The sequence below is a fragment of the Arachis ipaensis genome, chromosome B5 (assembly GCF_059453495.1).
Source record: "Arachis ipaensis isolate K30076 ecotype BB chromosome B5, ASM5945349v1, whole genome shotgun sequence".
Taxonomy (NCBI): Eukaryota; Viridiplantae; Streptophyta; class Magnoliopsida; order Fabales; family Fabaceae; genus Arachis; species Arachis ipaensis.
In genome coordinates this window covers 126,149,441-126,173,278 of record NC_142440.1, presented here as the reverse complement: position 1 = coordinate 126,173,278, position 23,838 = coordinate 126,149,441, and the positions used below count along the sequence as shown (strand labels likewise).

The 23,838-nt window shown below is 31.2% G+C and overlaps 1 protein-coding gene and 1 long non-coding RNA gene across 2 annotated transcripts; one reads left to right on the top strand and one right to left on the bottom strand.

Annotated features, from left to right (window-relative positions):
* Positions 1–792: 792 nt before the first annotated feature.
* LOC110272271 (uncharacterized) lies at positions 793–3,933 on the top strand. Its single transcript, XR_015883695.1, has 3 exons — positions 793–926; positions 1,023–1,076; positions 3,809–3,933. It is a non-coding gene; the product is annotated as an uncharacterized LOC110272271 (long non-coding RNA).
* Positions 2,656–8,084, bottom strand: HBP5 (SOUL heme-binding family protein). Its single transcript, XM_016347626.3, has 8 exons — positions 7,348–8,084; positions 5,770–5,907; positions 5,553–5,621; positions 5,383–5,454; positions 5,072–5,154; positions 4,839–4,970; positions 3,459–3,672; positions 2,656–3,057 (listed from the first exon to the last, which is right to left on the bottom strand). Exons 1-8 carry the CDS (start codon positions 7,771–7,773, stop codon positions 3,013–3,015), a joined length of 1,179 nt encoding a protein of 392 aa, XP_016203112.1. The 5' UTR covers positions 7,774–8,084; the 3' UTR covers positions 2,656–3,012.
* Between the last annotated feature and the right edge of the window lie 15,754 nt (positions 8,085–23,838).

Sequence of the window (23,838 nt, the reverse complement as noted above, 5' to 3'; positions counted from 1 at the left end):
AACAAATTAAGCCAATACCAGCTAGAATTCTCACTGCACAGAGTCGTTAGAAGTATTACGCGGATCGGCAGCGGAAGCCGTTGGAATTTAATGAAGTTGAATTTGTATTTCTGAAGGTTACACCAACTACGGGCATCGGTCGGGCGATATAGACTAAGAAATTAGACCCTAGGTACATTGGACCCTTTGAGGTATTGAGCCATATTGGACCAGTGGCCTATCAAGTAGCCTTATCGCCACAGCTTTCAAACTTACACGATGTTTTTCATGTATCCCAACTCCGCAAATACACTCCAGATACCACTCATGTCTTAGAACCCGAATCGATCAACTAAAGAAAGATCTGACATTTCAAGTGTTTTCGGTCCGAATTGACGATACCAGTGTTAAGCGACTGCGCAGAAAGGAAGTCTCATTGGTGAAAGTTGCGTGGAGTCGGGCCGGGGTTGAAGAACACACCTGGGAGCTTGAATCAGAAATGAGAAAAGACTACCCGAACCTATTTTCAGGTAACCGAATTTAAATTTTGGAGATAAAATTCTTAATTAGTTGGGTAGGATATAAATCCCAAAAAATTAATGAATAATTAATTATTATTCAAAGAAATTAGGAAATTAAATTTTCATAGTTTAGAGAAGTAGAAATAATTAATATACGAATTGTAACACTAATTTTAAAGATTTTGACCTAAAATTGGACCAATGGACCGAACTAGTTGGACTGGGCTCAAACTAAACCCAAAGCCCAACATATAAAAGCCAACACTCAGCTATTTGTCCCCAAAATCATAAAGGAATCACGCTGAACTTGGGGTGAGGGGGAGCAAACAAAGAACCCTAACCTTGTTTCAACTTCAATCTATTGGAGCCCCATTTGCGGCCACACGACCACCGCGTCGAGTTTTTCGAAAACATCTGGATGAAGTGGTAAGAAAATTTCATTTTCTCACCCAGATTTTTCCCCTTCAATTTCGAAAATGTTAGATTTATGGGTATTGAGATCTTGTGATTTGATAATGTTAGGTGTGCTCTAGTGGTGGAGTTACTGGATTTTTGCTCCGATCATCCGTGAAAACAGTAAGGAACTTTTGAACCCTTGTAAACTAGTGAAATTGCGTTAAGTGTCATGTTGTCACTGTCAAATTGTTTAAGGACCTATTTGTTCCTAAATTTGAATTGGCTAGAGACCTATTTGTCCTCATTCAATCTGACAAAACGATGTACAGTTTTGAGGTCAAATTGATTAGGAACTTATTTGTCAGAGACCTATTTATCCTAAAAATATTTTTGATACAATAATTTTTAAATTAATTTTTTATTATTATAATATTCATTATATTAATCCTTTTTAATAAATTATTAAATGTACTGTATAATAAATATAAATTAATTAATAAATTATTCAAATTTAAAATATAATTTATTATAAAACCAAGTAAATAATTCTAAGTGCAATTTTTAAGTATATAAATAAAAAATTATAATACTAGTAAAAATTGAAATACAATTAATAAATTTGTAATGTAATTTAAAAAAATCAACTCTGTAAATTAGTAATATATTACTAATACTATGGAATTGTAAATAGAATCTGGAGTCTCTTGTACTACTCTTTTGTAATAATTTCATAATAATACTTCATACATGACTGAATTATTAGATATTAAATAAGTAACATTCTTAATGTTTAAAAAACTGTAATTTATTATTATTATTTTTTATGTAAAAACACTCAAAAAATTACACGATAAAGAACCATGAGGAATGACATCAATTCAATGAAATTAACTAGCACATACTTCAAAAAATTTAATCAATTTTTAACAATAATATTATGTTTACATATATACATTTATAGATATTTCAATCTAAATCATTATATATAACTATATACAGTGTTCAAAGCCTAGTATGAATATTATAAATTTCATTCTATATGTCACATATGTTAAATAATCTGGTCACTAGTTTTTAAATTGTCTTTTAATTTTCATTAATATTTTTTGCTCTTATTACATAATTTTTTATTTATATATTTAAAAATTACACTTAGAATTATTTACTTGGTTTCATAATAAATTATATTTTAAATTTAAATAGTTTATTCATTAATTTATACTTATTCTACTAAACATTTAATAATTTATTGAAAAAAAATTAATGTAATGAATATCATAATAACAAAAAATTAATTTGAAAAAAATTATTGTATCAAAAATCTTTTAGGACAAATAGATCAGGGAACAAATAAGGTTCTAATCAATTTGACCTCAAAACTTAGTTTTGTTAGAGTGAATAGGGATAAATAGATCCATGACCAATTTAAATTTATGAACAAATAAATCCCTAACTAATTTAACAATAACAGCATAGCACTTAACGAGTTAACGTGCCAACTCATCACCCAAACATGCCACCTAAACAATTTTCGTTATGAGTTAATGGCAGACATGACAGAGAAATCACGGGACAGGGACCGGATTGAGCTTCTTCTTTTTTGTCGGAGAAGTGCTTAGTCCTTGGAAGAAATCATCAAAGACCACATTGGATGTTTACTCTAGTCATAAATGCCTTAACCAAGTTGGGTTGGTCTAGTGGTTAGCTCACTAGTCCGCTTAAGCAAGTGTTAGGGGATACCGTGGAAAACAAAAAAAAATAAATAAATAAATGCCTTTTATGCTTTCTGCTAGCCTTTAAATAAGTGTCTATCAACTTTTTGTGCCAACTATAATACTATTCATGATGGCCTCCAAACAACAATTACACAACTACACTAACGATACTTTTACACCCTGATGAGCATCTGTCATATTCACCCCTGTTTAACATTTTTAATTGCTCTGTAGAATATACATACACTTTTGTTGCAAACATTCTTCCCAATACGGACCAGAAGTGCATCTCTAGTAATAACTTTCATGAACTCAGCCAACGCATTGGAGAATGACATTAAGATGGTAAAACTTGCTTTCCAGAGTGATCATCAAAATAAGTCATGAATCCAGCTTTGATGCTAATCCATTGAGAAATCATCTAGCCATATGACCACTTCATTCCTCTTCCATGTCATAGACAGCCAAAAAAATAAAATAAAATAAAATAAATGAGATGAGAGTTAGAAGTTAAGATGACAAATACCAAATTGAAATATTCTTTATCCGTTCTAAGTTGCATTAGCATAGTAGACTTAAATGCAGGTAAAGTAGACAGACAATGCAAAAAGGAATTAAAATCAATATCTTCTGTATAGTTGAAGCAAGAGTAATGGAAAATTGAGAGGACTCTACAAAACATGGTTTACTTTTTTGTTTGTTATTTCTTGAACCAAATCTATGCAGACCAGAAGAAGTTAGCCAATGCATAAGTTAGGTATCTGTAGTGTGAATTTAGTTGTATTCTAGCAAGCACACTGCACACTAAAAATAAATTGCCAGCATTGAAGGAGGCGACATAGCGTACCATTATAAAGCTCCATGTTCGACCTGGATCGTTGTACCTTGCAAGCAAACAACCCATCTGAGGTTTAAGGCCATCTTTAATGATATTGGAGCGCAGAGTTCTCTCCTTTTCGCGAACAATATCCTCTGTAGGTTTTCCACTAAATTTTAGCACTGCAGCAATGCCACCTTCTATCTTTCTCAAGCTAACTGTTTCTTGATTAGGATCTGGTAAACTGGTCAAAATATTAAACATAAGCACAAACATATAAACTCTACTAAAGATGTTATCATTACTTTTGGATAAAATATAATTGTCCCCTTAAACATTACCTTAAATGCACTTTACCCACATCGATTTTAAACATGCAGGTTATCTAATTAAACTTATGCATGTGAAGGCTTAAGTAGTGGAAGAATGGCCATGATGAGGTTGGAAAGTGGCAAACAAATTTTACACATATTTTGACTAAGGAGAACTAATATGTTGATGCTAGCTTTGGCTACAATGGGAAATGCAGCTTGCTTTGCACTCAGAAGCCGCAGGACTCTTCTTCCTGAGGCACTGCATCTGCTATCTGGTAATAGAGGTGGTATCTCCACTAGTCCACACACTTGTGTAATTGGACTTGCATATCTAAATCTATTAAAAAATTTGAAGGAATTTATGCAGATCATGGGGGTGAGAATTGATGAAAGCATTACCTGATAAGGTTTATGTATTAGATAATCTTAAATTCATACAAATGTGACAGGACTGGTACCAGTAAGCAACAATTACATAAAGGAGTAGTGCGTAGAAATTGGGATTCTCAGCAATGTGTTGAAGAAACCTAGAAATTGGGGAAGAATGTATATGCAAATCTTTAAGATACAAGGAGGGAGAGTTAGAGTCATGTCTGAAACTTTTTAAATGATCCTCCCCTAACCGATTCTATTGTTCCTCTATTTATTCCTAACTCTAGCTAACTACCTTTCCCTCCAAAAGCTCCTCTGTTACAAATCTGTTACACCTAAAGGCCATCTTGCCATGCTTATTTGTCTTGTATGCTAGCCCATATAAATAGTCCCTAGCAAAATGCGAGGCAACAGTGGACTCTAATAGTCTGTTTAACCAAGAAATTTTTTATTTACGTCGAATACATCATTATTTTTATCAACCTCAGAAGAGAAGGATTAAATCTTTCCGAGAAGAATAGGAAATACAATCAGTTATGTACAAGGCACTGAGCAAGGGGATTTAAGCGCTGTCAATAAGATTAATGAGTTAAATTGTATATTCTTGATGGGGTAAAATACAACTGAAGAAACATTCAAAGGTTTTCCTTTATATTTTACCATTTTTTCCTCTACTGAACTAAGGATTGAATAATATGTGCCTTGTAAGACTAGGTAGAAATACCTCGCTGTTTCTGTATCTACAGGAAGAACTATTTGGATTGACACTTTGGACAATTCATCATCTATGGCTTGAGTGAAGACCGGAGTTGTCATCGGTATCTTCTCCGTTGTCGAGTTCTTTCCAAATATGTACCTGGGGGGAAATATTAACATGTATGCATATCATTTGAGAGCCTAAACTCTAAAGTTTCCATTGTTAACAAATGCAGCTATATTTCAGACATAAAAACTAACCCGGCCACATCATTAAAGCCTTTAGACCCAGAAAGCTTGTCTCCCGTTGTTTCTACTATTATAAATGGATTATACTGTCTAACCTGTTGTAAATTAAAAACAATCAACACCTGCCACAACAAATAGGTTGGTGGTAGAAAAATCACGAAAATTTTCGTTTTTCGTACAAATTAACGACAGTGAGATCACAAAAGGTGAACTTTACATTTTGACAGAATCATTAATGCAATTCTTTAGAGAAAATGACTGTGAGAAATGAATTGATAACTTATTAATGTAAATATATGAAGTTAAACAATGACAGTATAGACCTCATAATTTGCTGTCCTTTTCAATATTTGATATCTTGGTGTTTCCAAGTCAGGAGTCTTGTAAATCCTCAACTGCGTATCAAGTCGTCATGGTTAGACTCAGCTTTAAGAAGATATCAGGAGAACAATAAGTCCAAGGCATATTTAAAGAGTGAAATACAGGGATATACTTGTTTGACTACATCCGATAAACCTTCCAAAGAGAAATAGTCATTTTTCTCTATTGAGTCCCAGTAGTCCTACAAAATTGAGGATCAGAAAAAGAAAAAAAATGAAACCAAAAAATATCTCTTTCCATCAAAGTTAATGGTAAAAAAAAGATCAGCATTTTTAGTAACATCACTTCCACCACTTCTTGATTGTTGGAACTTTAAACTTTGAACCTACCACATGGCTACAGAACTTGCCATTTTCAGGGTTGATGCCCATCACAGAGGTTCCGGTAAACACCAACTCCGGTTTCCAGGGAAGTAGTATGAATTTCATAACCATAGTCCATCTCGTAGTTATCTCATATGGTCCTGTCTATAGCAATTCAGTCAATCCAACTGCATAAAGAGAATAATTTGCAACAAACTAGACAATAAAACCCATCAAATAAAATTTTAGAAAACAAACTTGTCACAAAATTGAAAAAAGAAAATAACATGATTTGATTCCAAAACTCTACTCAATTATAACTAGAGTAATTGATTCCTGAATTTTACAGGAAGGTCCCCATATATTAAACCAATTCTTGTTGCAATATCAACAAGGTCAGCAGCAATATTGTATATGGCTACCGAATTTTTTACAGACGGAATTGTAATTTTACTTTAAGAAAAAGTTCAATTTTCGAAAGATTGCCATCCAACCATGTTGACAAGTTCAATGACAGAACAAAACACATCCAGGTAAGTCGTAGGAGAAACTCATTGATTGCTATGGACTTCCCATTTTTATCTATATAGATATTCAAAATATTTTAAGCAGAAACTTTTAAAATATAATTAGAAGTATACAAAAGTATGTACAAAGGGAAATGGGAGCATAGACATAGACATAGTGTAAAAATTTGTCACTTGGTCATTTTTTGAAACATACAGTGTTTTTATATTTAGATTCCCTCTTATATTTAGATTTTGTTGTTTTAAATTAAATTAAAATTGAATTGAATTTAAATTTTAAGTGATTTGTGGCTCTGTGCCATATGCCAAAAGAAAAATATTGTTGACAAATTTAACAAAACTAGTTTTGTATCCACGAAAAGATGATTTTCATACTACAAAAATACCAAAATGTTAGTTTTATTTATGTGTAGATTTGTCAATATTCTAAATTTTTCATAGGTAGAAATGACCGTTGCTAGCCTGTCATGAATAGAGTGCTTGTTTGGGCGCCATTATTTTGATAAAATCTTTTTTCAATAAAAAAAGATTTTTTTTTATTTTTTAGCGTGTTTAGCAAATTTTGAGTAGTAAAAGTAAAAGCATTAGAAAAATCAGAAAAACATCTTTTTTTTTAGAAGCTGTAATTTACATTTTTTTTAAAAGATCTTTTTTTCCTTAAAAAAAAAAAGTAAAAAAAGAAAGATGTTTTTCATGTAATAAATAAACAAAAAAGTACTTTTATATTGTTATATCCAAACATAATTGATAGATAAAAAGATCTTTTTGCATGAAATATACAAACATAAAATTACTCTTATTTTTCCATAAGATCTTTTAAAAGAAGATAACTAAAAAAAATCTTTTATTAGAAACTCATCCAAATAACCTCATAAAATTAGTTTTGTTTATTGACGGTAAATTTGTCAATATTTTAAACTTTTATAGATAGAAACGGACTCCAAATTTAATTAATCTTGACATGGTGTAAATATCATGTTAAATGTTTTAATCCAACAAAGGTATAGAGATAGTGCAGTCGAAGCAAATTAAAATAAGAAAATGGGAGCATAAATGAGAGGAAAGAAGAAAAAGAGACCTGCTTGACCCAATGCAACTGAAAGAGAGGCCTAAATAGCGTCCTGAGAAGGGAAATGTTGAAGAGGTAACCGCTCAAACTGTCATGCTTTGTGATCGGGTCTCTGAAGATGACGCCTTCGTCGTAGGCCGATTCATCAATACCCTGATCGTCGAAGAGATGAGGGAGATCGTCATACAGAAACTCCACAAGTGCCTGCGTGTCAAGCCTGGGTTTTGGTGGGCTTTGCTCCGCTAGGCTAAGCTGAATGGCCCACTTGAGGCGGTTGCTTTCTGCTCTGAGAGGAGGGGGAGGGTACGGCTGGAAGCTTGTGGTGGTGGTCAGTGGCCGGAAACTGATGCACGTCGTGGGAAATGGCCGGGATGTTGGGTTTAAGAAGTTGGAAGTGGCCACAAGCATTTGTTGAAGACAGTGAATCCTAGCCATGTAAGAAATGAATGGAGGCCGAAGGGGCAAAGCAAAGGCACCAAATAATCCAAAATAAATAACGAGCAGAATTTTTCCATTTCATTTCGTTTTCCTTTTAATTTTTTGATGGAAAAATTACACAACTATACACACTCGTTTTAACTTAACTACATATCTGTTGCTGTTTTAAGATTTCTTTATAGAGTGAATTTTGGCCACATAAACAAACTCCTTCCATCTCCCTTCTAATCCTCTGTGAAAATATTCAAGAGAAAAATTTAACTAACACATAATTCTTTTAAAACATTTTTTGAAGATTTTTTTTGTAGAATAATTATTCAAATCAGTCTCTAAGGATCTTAAAATAAGATATTTTAGTCTCAAAAAAATTAATACAAAGATCAATCTTCAAGGTTTTACTTCGGCAGACAAATCAGTTCCCAATTCATTTTCTGGCAGAGCAATTACCCAGATCAGTCCTCAACGATTTTAAAAACAAACATTTTAGTCCCAAAAAAAAATTAATGTACAAATCAATCCCCAATATTTCTCTTCGTTAGACATAACAGTCCTCTGTCCAAAAAATAAAATAAAATAAAATAAAATTATTATTATTATTATTAATTGCACAATAATATTATACTATAATTTTTTATATTTTTTGGACAAAAATAATAATAAATTTATTCGTTATATATATAGTCACTCAATAATAATAATAATAATAATAATAATAAAAATAAAATTATTAAAAATTATTCTAAAAAAATTTAAGGTTAAAACCATTTGATATTTTTGTATTTAATATAATCAAAAGATGTCCTATTTTAAAAAAATATGTTTGTATTAAAAATTATGTATTAAAAAAAATTTTTAATTTGGATTTATATTAAATACATATTTCTTTTAATACAAATATGTTTTTTAAAATATGACATCTTTTGATTATATTAAATATAAAAATATCAAATGATTTTAACTTTGAATTTCTTGTAAAATAATCTCTAATAATTTTATTGATTATTATTATTATCATTATATATATATATAAGGTTAAAATGTCTTGTATTAATTTTTTTTTAAGACTAAAATGTCCGATTTTAAAATTTTTGGGGACAGATTTAGATAATTACTCTTTTTTTTATTTTTTGAGAACTGTTTTTTTTTTTAAATTGATTTGTCCTATTCAAATATATGCATACTTTAAGGCTCTTTTGTAATATGTTTGATTTAGGAGATAGAGATAAAATATATTTTTTTATAGGTGTCTCTTAGTTAAATTTTTGTATCAGTCTCTACTTGAGACATATAGAGACACAAAATTTAGAAACTATTTTAATGATTTTTTTTTTTTAACCTCTAATTTGCAAATACCAAAATTTGTCCTTTCTTTATCAAAATCTTAATTTCATCTTCTCTTTTATTCTGCGCAATTAACAAAGAAGAAGAGAACTCGTCCAATCTGGTGTCATTTTTTCGTCTTCCTCTTCCTCTCCTTATTTCTAACCCTTTTCAAGTAACCAAACCCTATTCAAGAATCAACAAACCCTAAACACAAAAAATTACCCTTCTAAAATCAACAAAAATTTTAAAGAAATGTAGAAAATTAATATTGCTACCTTGACAGCCATCTGCTATTTGGTTGTCGTCTGTGTTACCTTGACTTAGTCATTCTTAAAATTTGCCTCTTGTATGTTTTTTGGTGTCGTAACTAGAGAAGTAAGAGTGAAAAAAATAAAAGAGTGAAAAAGATAAAGGAAGCGTATGAAGGTAGAGTAAAGAAAATGAAGGATTAGGAAGATGAAGGAAGAGTATGAAGGCATATAAAGTGACAAAGATAAATGTTGAACTAGTTGAGATTTAATAAAAAAAAAACAGAGGACACAAGGAAGGATTTTCTTTTATTTCAAGATGGGATTTGATTGAAAAAATATTTCAGTTTAAAAAAAAATTAAAAGGGTATATAATGTCTTTTGTTATGTATTTAGTTAATTGTATCTATTTTTGTAAATATAAAACAAAAATATTTGACAAGTTTTTATCTATTATTTTCAAACATAATATAAAAGCATAAAAATATTAGAAATTGTCTCCGTCTCTCTATCTTTGTATCTTTGTCTCTATAATTTTGTCTTAAATACAACATTCAAACATAGCTTAATAGTCACATGAATAAGCTAACGTTTTATGTCACTAATCCTTGTAAGTGATTCGTAGAAAAAAATATATTATCTAACAAAAATAATAGAGTAAAAGACAAATAGGTCTTTAACCTTTTTTTTTGCGGACATTTTTGTCCCTGACCATTGAAAAATACTTTTAGGTCCTTGACGTCGTTAAAAGTTGGACGGATCAGTTCCTCCGTCCAAATGCCTCCGTCAGACCCAACAGAAAGTGTTTGTCACGCGTACGCGTGGGTCACGCGTACGCGTGGGTCACGCGTACGCGTGGGTCACGCGTACGCGTCACTTGGCAGACTTCTCTCTCATCCAACGGAAAGTGCTTGTCACGCGTACGCGTGGGTCACGCGTACACGTCGCCCTGAATTCTCCACTTCTCCATGAATTCTCCACTTTGCATACTTTTTTTTTCCCATTTCTTTCAAGCCATTCTTGCCTTTAAAACTTTAAATCACTTAAATAAACATATCAAGGCATCATGTAACACCCTACCACACAGAGCCTTATGCTTAAGTCATAAGACAGAGGTGGCGAGGTATTACGACCTCTAGAAATAAAATTTAGTACATATAGTAGTGTGAAAAATGTTTATAACTAGAAGCCTTTGAAGAAAAAGGGGTAGGACAAAATCGTTAAATAGAAAAGCACAACACTCCGATCGATAACGTAACAGAACAGATAAAGGATAGACTAACGCGAATCCATGACAAGAGAGTGCCAAAGATACGAATATCAAAATATATATATATATATATATATATATATATATATATATATATATATATATATATATATATATATATATATATATATATAAACATAAAGAAAGAAACCCAAGGGAAATCTCAAGGACAAACTACCAAAACCTATTCTCCAAAACAACCTCTAAGAAGAGTCAACAGTATATAATTATTTAGTGGAGATAGTAAGTATCTACATAAAACCAAAATAAAGTCCCAAGAACCAAGGATCTTCGCTAAACCAGGAGTCTCCAGCATGCCTCAGCAAGAAGCCTCACGACCTGCATTTGAAAACCACAAAATCCGCATGGGTGAGAACCGGAGATTCTCAGTATGGTAACAATACCCACATATCTAACATGTAATGTCCTGGGAAAGCAGAAGGCGATCCTAGAACTTCCAACAGATAAATCAAAGCTTATAAACAGACTAAACTATAAATGGCAACTGACTAAAGATCTTCAGTCTAACTGACATTTTCCCTTTCCAAATCCTATAGGCCTCCCAACTGCCATCAGTAATTTGATATTGCAAACATAACTATATCAATAAGGAAATGCACAAATAGGAAGTAGATACAGAAATTAAACAATTAGCAAGTATTATGCAGTCAATTAGGCATTCCAAACAATTCACATATAATGCATATGATGTATGCCTGTCCTAATGGCTGATGAGTCTCATCTGTCAGTTATAAAGCCAACCCGACAAGTCCTGGTAGCTAACCATTGGACTGTCCCTCTGTCGTGCATCCCCAACTCGAGTTAATACATATTCACAACACCTACACTGGTGTTTTATCTACGGGGGCGAGCTCATCCGAAACTTTCAGTGTCCGGCCACACTTACGACATAGGGTCAGCAGAGTATCGAGTCTCCACCTGGAACACGTGGTGGCTAGCCACTGTTTTCACCCAGGAAAACTTGTATCTCAGATAGTGGAAGTGCAACATTCACATCATTCAATACGCATATATGCAATCATACTCAGCCATAATTCAATAATAGTTCAGTTGTAATTCGGCAATATCTCAGCCATTCGGCTCATAATCCAATTCATAACCAGCCAATTCATTAACAATTACAACCATTCGGCTCATGGCTTACAATGCACTTCGACAATCATCCTCCGTATCTCATACAATAATCTTTGATCATCATTCATCATTAATTCTCCCCTTACTTCATCCACAAGTTACCAAAGTTACAGTGACGCGTAAGCATCGCCCACGCGCACGCATGGATGAGAGAAACGTAAATTGACGCCTGCACGTCAGCCACGCGTACGCGTAGGTGCGTTTTGTGCCCCACGCACAAAATCAGCACAATACCCGCACAACTCTTTGGAACTTTGGCTGGGCAACTGAATCAGCACATGGACGCGTACGTGTCGGACAGGCGCACGCGTGGAGTAGTGAAAATTTGATAGCGACGCGTGCACGTCGGCCACGCGTACGCGTGGGTGTACGATCTGCCAAAAATTTTACTAAGTTAAAAAGCTGCAGAATCACAGTTTCAAATCCCAATCTTCCGACGGGCATAACTTCTTCATTTCAAATCATTTTTCATCCATTTTTCGAACAGCATTAACATCTCGAATCTAATTTTATTTCTAAATACGTTTGACACAAATCGGGGATCCGGAGGCCAAGTTATACCCCATCAAAGTAAGCCCAAAAATCACATTTTCATACAAAGCCACAAAGTTCCATTTTCAAAACAAACCAATTTCAACCATTTTCAAAACCAACCAAAACATACCAAAAATCAACCTCAAGCCTCCTCAACTCATATATTAACATTGTTATCAAATTCACAACCACCAATCCACCATTTTTACCAATCTCAATCAATTAACTCAATTTCAAACATAATGTCATGTTATATACTTTTCCTCATCCCAATTTCCAAAAATACCATTCCCAATCAACTATCAATACATACAACCAATATCATCCTCACCATCAACATAGTTTTACCCACAATTCAACCTCAACCAATCATTAAACATATATCAAAACATGTATATCTCTCGTGCATCACACCATCATAATATCAATATTCATTAATCACATATATAACCACACAGGGACGGATTTACATTCAACAATGTGGGGGCAAGTGCCCCCATTGAATTTTTATAAAATTTTATGTAGAATATATAAAAAAATATATTTGCCCCCACTTAAAAAATAAATTTGACCCCACTAAATTTTTTTTCTTGGTTCACATACTTTTCAGTGTATAGGAATGGAAAAAAAAAAACTCGAAACATAAATATTAATTAATAATAAATATATAAAAACATAAATATAAAACACATTAATTCAATTTTAGTAGATGAATCTATTATCATTAAAAATTGATAGACTATAAATAATGTTAAAATAAAATTATTTTTTATTTGCTCATTCGGTGCTTAACAAATTAAAAAAATTAAATAAATATAATGAAGAGCCAAAATTTGACTCCATTAAATTTTTTTATTATAAAAGATTAAAAATTTATCCATGAAAAATATATTTAGTTCGCTTAATATTAGTAAAAAATTAATATCTAAATTATTTGAATAATTAAAAATAAATTTAGATTTTTGGTATGTTTATGTAAATAAATATTACCAAAGAATTTTTTTTATAAATTGCCTATATCAAAATTTGTAGTAAAATTTTAAAATCTAATCAATTGTCGAAGAAAAACCAAAAAAGGAATAAATTAAAAATAAAACAAAAAAATATTGTTTGAAATCAAATGGCTTAGTTTCTAAAATAAAAAAAATTATATAAACTCAAAAAAATATTATTTTTTTATTGGTAATTTTTTTTAATTAGTTTTAGTTTTCTCGGTAACAATAACATTAGTTGAAGAAACTTCTTCAGTTATAAATATTATAAAAAGTCAATTTCGTAACTATACGAGAGATAAATTTTTAAATAATTGTTCAATAACATATATAGAAAGAAAAATATTTGATTGTATTGAAAATAAAAAGAAAATATAAAATCTATTTAACTTACTATTTTAGTGATTAAATTTATTCGTTAGACAATTAGAAACTAATTATATTTTACAATAACAAAATATAATTATAAAAATTATTATCATATTATATATGCATTGCCCCCACTGATAAAATTTTCTAGATCCGTCACTGTAACCACACAATTTATCTCAACCATTCAACAACACCAACCATTCAAATCCTATTTTAGGGCCTCTAGCCTAAGTTTTCACACTACATTACATTTTAGATACAAGAAACCGAGATCATACCTTAGCCGCTTTTCTGCTTAATCCGGAACACCTCTAAATCACTTTTTCACAAGCTCTCAAGGCCTCAACACCTCCAAGAACATATTTTTAGCACACAAAAGTTTATTCCAAACTCTCCAAGACCTCAATCAAGCTTCAATATTCACATACACACTACCTAAGCCATAGTTATCACATCCAAACACAATAATTCAATATCCAATCATCATAAACCAACAAATTCTACTAGGGTTGAGAATCTTACCACACCCAAGGATCAAAGAGACAAGATTAAGCCTCTCCTTCGAACTAGTTGGATCCTATAACATCAAAGAGCCCAAAATCTCAATACTTTTTTCTCAAAAATTCAAATTTAAGGCTGAGAAACTGGACTAAAATCGTGGCTTACTTCAAGAACAAAGTAGTGGGTTTTGTAGAGCTTGTCTCGATAAACGCATGACCGCAAACGGTGCGGCAATCAGAACTCCGGATCAAAAGTTATGGTAGTTTGAAGATCAAACGAGAGTTAGAACTTTGGAAGAGTGTTCTTCCCTTCCCTTACTCCATTTTCAGCATGTGTGAGGTTTTAGTGAGGAGAGAGAGTGTTGTTTTTAGGGTTTTAGGTTTTGTTTGGTTGGCCAAGGGCCTAATATGGGTCCGGTTTGGCCCGTTCGGTCCAATTTTGGGTCGATTTCTTTAAAATTGGTATCAAAATTCTCGTTTTAATTTTCTCTATCATATTAAGCCATAAAAATCACATTTTTAACCCTTTAGATAAAATTCTAATTTATGGGTTAATTAGTCGTTAATTAACCGGGTTTTACACATCAAATGAAAAAAAAAAGTAAATTAAATTTAACAATTCAGGGTATGTTTGAGATTCACGTTGGGAAGAGAGAAGTCCGTTTGAGTATCTTGAACGTCCCATTTTTATGTTTGAAAACTTTGTGAAACTTTGAACCTAGAATTGCTTTCACCTCTGAACGTACGTTCATGTGAAGCAAAAGATTCTAGCTTTTGCGTTTACGTTGGGGAAGGTTGATTACAGTTGAGAAATTAGATGAGAAATCATTTTCCTTTTCTACCAACTCTACCCTTTATTTTCTTTTATAAAAAAGATGCAAATAATCATATAATTTTTACAGTAATTCTTTGTCGTTCCAAATTTTTTTTTATCAAAATCTTTTAGATTTGTTTCGATCACGCTAAGGTAAATATTTTAATTTTTTTTATTATTTTTAGTACTTTCTTTCATATTTTGATTTTTTATGTTTTTTATTGTATTTTTTTATTTATATGATAAATATTTTAATATTATTTTTTTAGTGTTCTAATGTTATATTTTTATTGTATTTTTTTATTCATATGACACTATTGTTAATATAAATTTTTATTTTTATTAATTTTTATGATATTTTTATTATTTTTTGTTTATATAAATTCCTTTTTTTATCCTTTATTATACTATATTTATGTTGTGTATAAATTTTTTTATTTTTTATTTATATAAATTTTAATTATAATTTTTTTGTTCATATGATATATGTTGTTGGTTGTAATTATTATATATTATATTTGTATAAAATTTTTTTGTTTTTTTGTTATTTTTATTATACTTCTCACTGTACTTTATTTTCGTTTTTATTATATACTAATGATAAGTAACAAAAGAGTCATAAATAGTAAAAATTTATAGTTCAAAATGATACTGAAAAAAATTATAAAACATTTTTTGAAGTGATTTAAAATTTTGAAGGCAAGAATAGCTTAAAAGAAATGGAAAAAAAACATGCAAAGTAGAGAATTCAGGAAAAAGTGGAGAATTCATAGCGACGCGTACGCGTGAGAGGGAAGTCTGCCAATCGACGCGTACGCGTGACAAGCACTTTCTATTGGATGAGAGAGAAGCCTGCCAAGCAACGCGTACGCGTGACAAGCACTTTCCATTGGGTTTGACAGAGGCATTTGTCCAACTTTTAACAACGTCAGGGACTTAAAAGTATTTTTCAATGGTCAGGGACGAAAATGTCCATACAAAAAAAGGTTAGGAACCTATTTGTCTTTTACTCAAAATAATATTAAAGACTATTTTATGTATTTTAAATTCTAAAAAACTAATGTATCTTTTCTTTTACAATTTTATTTTCTTTCTATTTTTTGGCATTCACAAAGTTATTACAGGTTAAACTTATGTTTTAATTTTGTTCTTGGTCCTTTTTAAATACTTTATTTCATTATTTTTGGTCTTATGTTTTTGTTTTTTTTTTTAATAATTTTTTTAGTACAATGTTTTTTAATATAGAAGATAAACTATCAGATACTTATATCAGTAGAATTAAAAAAACTTTTTTTGAAATATTTTAACTTTGTTAGCATATTAATATTTTAAAGTAAAAAAATATATTTATTTTATTGAATATTATTCTGAAGTCTTTTAGTGTAAAAAAAAGAAAAGAGAAATAAAAAAACAAACTTAAAAAAGATTGAATTGATAAAATATATTTTTTTTATGTATTATATATATATATAGTATAAATTAGAAAAGAAATATACAAAAACGGTTTCTTGTTATTTTAAAAAATTGATAGCTCTGTATCTTAATATTCCCTCTCCTTACAAATTCAGGGTGGTTTGCTTGTCAATCTAAGTTTGTCTTTAAACTTATCAAAGAGAAGTAAAGAAAAGGGTTTAGTTAATACATCAATCACTTGCTCACTAGATGGAATATGAGTAAAGCAATTTTTCCTTTTATTACACTATCTTGAACAAAACATAGATCCAATTTAGATCCAATTTGAAGTGTTTGGTTCGGTTGTGTAGAATTGGATTATAGGCTAATAATACTACTAACATATTATCACAAAATATAGTAGGAGTGGAGATTATAAATTGCCTGAGCTCGCTGAGAAGATTTTGAATCCAAAAGAGCTCCATAAAAACTGTAGCCAATGTTCTATATTCTGTCTCAATAGAGTTCCTACTCATGGTGACTTGTTTGCTACACTTCCAGGATACTAGATTAAGGCGATAGCATATGCAGAATTTAGTTGTTGATTTCGGTCTCAATATTACATGCCCAATAAAAATCTGAGAAAACAGTAAACCTTAAATTAGTTGATTTGTGAAATTGAAGAGTTAAAAAAACTGTACCTATAAGATATCTGAGAACTCTTTTGACAGCAATCCACTGTTCTTGATAAGGATTAGCCATATATTGGCTAAGCTTGTTTGCTAAGTAACTAATATCTAGCCTTGTGTTTGTTGCATATTGCCTCTTTTATTTATAGGTAACTCAATAATATTTCAAATTTTATGATATAAAAAGACTTTATACTCAGTTATCATAGCCTCTTTTCATAGAGGATCTTGTAAGGCTATTTTTACACTTTTTGAGAGAATAACTAAATCTGATTCCTCAAGAGTAGATGTTACATGATAAGCTTTTTGTTATTTAATACCTTATTTTGATCATGTCTACATTGGGTGAATGTTTGAGGTTGTTCCAGAATCTGAGGATGTTACCAGAGAGGAGGTACCGTGATTTCTGTTTTAGAACTGGTGTGGGAATAAACTGCGTAGTTGCTGGTGTAGAATTCACTTGTGGGTGTGAATTATGGAAGAAAGTAGCATCTTCAATACTAGATTTGTTATCTGCTGAGACATGAAATGATTGCACAACTAAATAGGGATCAAGACAAAATGGGGGTATAGTTGAAATTTGGGGTAAATAATCTAAAACAAGATCATAACTCAGGAATTGTTAGTAGTTGAAATAAAAAATGATGACGAGGGAAATTTTCTTTCCTCACAAAATAACATCTCTTGAGACAATGATCTTGTTAGACTTTATTAAATAGTTATAGCCTTTCTGATTAATAGAGTATCCACAAAAATACAAGGTTCTAATATGTATTCTAGTTTGTGTGCATTGTATGATCTTGTTTGAGAAAAACATAGGCAACCAAAATTTTTTAGAAAAGAGTAATCTGGAATAGTATGATATAACAGTTCAAAAGAAAATTTATGTCCAAAAATAGGTGTAGGCATATGATTAATTAAGTATACAGATGTAGCAAAAATTTCGTTCCATAAAGTAAGTGGTAGAAAGACAGTGGCTAATAGAGCCAATGTAGTTTCCACAATATGTCTATTTTTTCTCTCAGCAAGACCATTTTACTGAAGGGTGTATGGACATGTCAAACGATGAAAAATTTTCTCTTGATTAAGGTATGCTGTAAATGCAATGGATAAATATTCTTTTTTATTATCTATTTGCAAAGCTATAATAGAGTAACCTAACTACTTTTCTATATAATTTTTGTATTGTTTGAACATAGTAAAAACACTTGAGATTTATGAGTAAGAAAATATATAGTAGTATGTCTCGAGTACACATCAATAAAAGAGACATAATATCTTACACCATTGTGAGAAGAGACTGGAGATGGTCCCTAGATATCAGATATAATCAAAGATAAAGGATAATAGTAGGCAATAAGGAATGGAGAATAAGGTAATCGATGAGATTTTGTCAAACAACATGAATTACATACAAAATTAGTGATATCAATATTTATAAAGAATATTGAGAAAGAATCTGTTTTATAATAGGCTTGGCTAGATGTCCAAACCTTTTATGATACACATCAAAAGACAAACACTTAGCAAGAAACACACTTGGATTACTTTCAGATTGTGCAGATTTAGGAATGACAATTCTTCAAAGCGATACATGTCATTAATAGCTGCTCTTCAAAGAAGAACCTCCTTGATAGTCTGAGATTTCACAAGACAAAATTAGGCCAAAAAATAAACATGATTATCTCTTGCAAATTTTGAGACACTTACAAGATTATGTGCAATTGATGGAACATGTAGTAAGTCATATAGATAATATCTCTTCTCAGTAGGTTTATGTTGCTATTAATGCTATTGGGGTATGAAAGGATAGAGGAGGAGGAGCATTATGCATTGACGAGTTGGGAGAGTTTTATTGGGCATGTTGGAATTGTTGATCGAATCTGAAGTAACAGTAGCTTGCCACATGATCTAGTTTACCACAGATTTGGTATTGAGGTCTATTTGAAGGATTCAAAATTTCTCTGCCTCCTCGATTTGCATGTTCACCTCTGCCTCTTCTACCAAAATTTCTACAGTCCAGAAGAGGTGCAGTTTCTCTTCTGTAGGTATTTTTAACATTTCTAGAATTTAAAAATGTTGGTTGAGTAAAGTTTACTTGAATCATTGAAGATTTTTATTTTTTTAAATATCTCTATGATGTCTTCTTGAGCCATTAATGATGCTTCAAGATATAGGATAGAATAGGGTGGGTCATTAGCTGTGACATAGGTGATGAAAGGATCATAATCCTCACTAAAGCCATCAAAAATGATGTTGGTATCTTTACTTATTTAGAATTCACTAATTTCTTGAAAATTATTTGTGAACGGCTCAAAATTATTTTTACATGTCATTGTTATAATGATTTTGGTATTTGTATATAGAGAAATTGCATGTACAATATATAAGGTATGCAGTTAATAACTACTATATAGTGGTTAGACTAAAATTAAAAGATTATAGTGTTATTACTAGTTACTTATTTCCAATATTTTGTGGAGTTTAACAATCATCTTCACTTCTTCTATAAAATTTCCTTTTTTATGTTAGGATATCCATAATTCAACTATTTTAGTCTTTAATTAATATATTTAAAAAAAGAATAGGATATCAATAATTAATTGTGATTAATATCAACATCAATAATTAATTCTTATAATTATTTTTGTACGACTAAAAGTTACGTATAGTGTTTTTTTTTATGTAGAATAAAAAAAGTTTGTGATTCATAATATTTTCATAAAGTTTTATTGTATGGATACAAGATTAATTAGATAACAAATTGAATTTTAATTAATATATTTTATTTTCTGTTCATATTTTTTCATTAATTATCTTACTTTTTATATTTACAGTAAATATTGAATGCAAAAAGAAAAAAATAATATTGAATGTTATCTATTTTATTTATTTAGAGTCATAATTAAATTTGATATAATTATAGCAAGTATCTAGAATTAATAATAACATGATACTACAATTTTAAGTTGTATAATATAATAAAAAAAATGTATCAATTTATGTATGCTTCCTATTAGAACCGTCAAAATGGGCTAAACTCATCGGACCAACCCGTTTACCCATTTAAATGGGCGGACTTTGCCTCTAAAATTAAACCCGTTTAAATTTCGGGCTAGCCTGTGTGCTAAATGGGTGGCCCGTTTATTTTTTTTTTACATTTTTTTCAAAAAAATTAGTACTTTTAGTTGATATTTCTCTCGATTCGACCTGAAAATCAGACCTATCAACTAAAAAAAATATTATTTTTAAAGATTTTTGACCTAAAAGTGGTATTTTTTGTCAAAATATTTTTCAAAAAATAAAATTAAATGATAAACGGGCTGACCCATTTAACCCATTGGACTGACCATAAACGGTCCGGGCTAGAAATTAAAATTCTGGCCTGCGAATAAAGTGGGCTTAAACGGGTTAGCCCATTTAACCCATTGGCTTAATGGGCTGGGCCTAAATGGACCGGACTAGCCCGTTTGCCAGCCCTACTTCCTATATAGCAATGATATTATATATATTTATATATCTCCTCTTTTAGCTCTTTTCTAAAAATATTGGCATATAATTAATATAGATAACATATATATTGAGTAAGTATCTCTATTGAATTAATCATAAAGGTTAATAAAATATAATGAAATAAATTTCACCTAATTGTAGTAAGTATTTCCATTGAAGATATTTGCTAATTATTACCGTGTATAATTAGTGTATATATATATAGAGAGAGAGAAGGAGTAATAGTGAATTGTTACTATTATTTAATTTATCATTTAGAAAATTCGTACTTTGGACATAAATTTTCTTCTGTTTATTATTTTTCATACCTAAGGGCTACTAATTACAATTCTATCAACAGTGTTACCTATGGTACGGTAGATTATGTAATGAAAAGGTTTGAAAAATAAAGGCAAGAATTATAAGGTTATGGAAAGTCCCATACAAATTTGACAAGAACAAGACGACTTACGTCGAAATGGTTCTCATGGATGATAAGATAAGTTGATTATTTTTCATGATTCTTTCAAGTGATGCTAGGTCCAACTTATAAATATTTTTTGTTTATATTTTTAATTTATTTGACAAGTAAACCCTCGCACGAATCAAAGAAAGTACGATTTTATAGATTTATAAGTGTTAATAGTCTTTATATTTAATTTGTTTAATAGTGTGATAATATAGCTAATATATTTGTTGGTGGATTTAACTATTATTACTATATTATTTATGATCACATTCAGTATATATGTGTGATTTATTGAAGAAAGTACATTATTAAAATCGATTAATAACTATTTTAGAATTAATCCAATTAACACTGAATTAAAAAAAGAACAAACAATGCATAACATATTACTTTTTTATTAATCAAATTATTATAATTCAAATTAATTTTAAAAGAATAATTTAAAATTATAATTTCAATCTTTTCACGTGCATGGCACGGGTGATTATACTTGTTTCCAATATTTTGTGGAGTTTAACAATCATCTTCACTTCTTCTATAAAATTTCCTTTTTTATGTTAGGATATCCATAATTCAACTATTTTAGTCTTTAATTAATAAATTTTTCATTATATAATTATTCATTCAATTAGTGTTTTAAAAAAGCGACTACGATGCCAACATTAAAAGTATACATAGATGAGGTAAAATCGAATTTGTCTTGATTTAGACCTAATTCTAAATATACTCCGAATTTATTTTTGAAATTGTAACACCCTACTACACAGAGCTTTACACCTAGGACGTAAATAAAAAAAGACGAGACGCTATGACCTTTAAAAGTATATATATAGGAAGTTTAACTAGGAACCTTGAAAAGAAAAGTAAACGGAACACCAACAGATAAGCGCATCACTCTCGATCGGATCAACGTAGAAAGGTAGATAAGATTGAACAGTAAAGATAATATATATATATAAAAGATCAGACTTTCAAAAATATAAATAACAAGTTCCAAGCTAACAAGTTCCAGGCCCGACTTGTGAAGTTAAGGCCGGCCGGAGTATAAATACATACATATACATCCCAAAAGTTTCCCGAAACACAAGACAATACCTGTTTTCTGCAAGTCAGCCTCTAAGAGGGACAAAGTAAAATATATACAAGGCATATAATCTATATACATATATAAACATAAACAAACTACAAACACCAAATCCCAAGATAGTTCTTCGCTTCCAAGAGTCTCCAGAATGTTCAGTGCGGTGCCTCCAAATTTGCATCTGACAAACCACAAATATATGTATGGAATGAGAACCGAGAATTCTCAGTATGGTAATGGTGCCAACATACATAATATATAAGATCCTGGAAAGTCAGAGGCGATTCTAGAACTCACACACTCAGATTTAAAACTTAAAAGATTAGCTAAGCCAGATCTTTAGATACATAATCTAAGATTTTTCAAGTTATATCTCAAATACTAACTTAACCCTGCAAATCCTACTTCCTCCTACCCTTCAAAACTCTGGTGGAACTGCCCTCATCACTCCTCCGCTAGATAAAGGGCCGCTCAGTTGCACAGACAAACAATACAGACAAAGAAAACACAGATAGAATGCAGTTACAACAGATAGAATATATAGCAAATAAATATAGATATTCAAATAGGCAAACCCAAGTAATGCAAAATCAAACAAATGCATATGATGCATGCCTTTTCTACTGGCCGTGAGCTCACGTGTCGGTTAAACTGCCAAAACCCGACACACCCGGTAACTAACCCGGATATGGTCTCTGAGTTGCGCATCCCCAGGAGGAACACAAACGAAGGAGAGTGCATTTCCACCTTCTCCTGAAGGTATCATGAAGGAGTGTGCCTTTTCACGTCAAATGAGTGTGTCTTTCCACCTTGCAACCAGAGAAGAATGTGGGAGAAAAAATAATACGAAGAAGAGTGCCTTTCCACCTTTCCCACATCCACATCATGACAAGAGATGGAATCCTTCATCCTCAACTTGCCAACCTCGTGAGCGGGATGAAACCCCATCCTCACCACGGGTGGGATAAAACCTTCGTCCCCATCACGACACCGCAATCATGAGCAAAACAAGATGAAACCTCCGTCCTTACCTGGTGCAAGCGCCAACATAATCTTCGAGGTAACATGCAAGCGGGATCTCACCCAGACCTTGCCATCTCAGCCGATCCGACCATACTCAATTATCACCAACCTCAACATTTACAATCACCATCTATGAGAGATATAGTGCCCAATACACTCTTGGGATACAGTGCCCGTCACACTTATCAATTATTCTTCTTCCTCATCTCTTAACCGGAGCATATGGACAACGTCACTACCTCTTATCCGGTCTCATATATCTCAATCAAACTCATAATTAACTCAGTTCTCCTTATTCTTCTTTGTCTTTACTAACCTCATCATCAAACACCTCTCGACTTAGCTACATTTTAGTACTATTATCATTATTTCATTATTTACTTCTTATCCAACATTATTAATGCCTCATTAATTCGGTTAACACCTTGCAAAATCCTTCCAAGTATCTCCTCAACTTATTTAATAGACTCATCCTCGTTCTAAACCTTAAAGACTCACAACGGATCTTCAACAATTGTAAAAGAGGTTTGGAAAGATAGAGGACTGACTTAACATTAAAAAATCTCTTTTTTGGCTAAAACAGGGGGCTCGCGTCGCGTGCGTACTCTCACGTACGCGAGCTTTCAAAAATTGGGTTCCGCACATGCAAGCCTTACTCCATGTACGCGAGATTAAAAAACAGTGAGTATAGCTTGCGTCGTGCGTGCA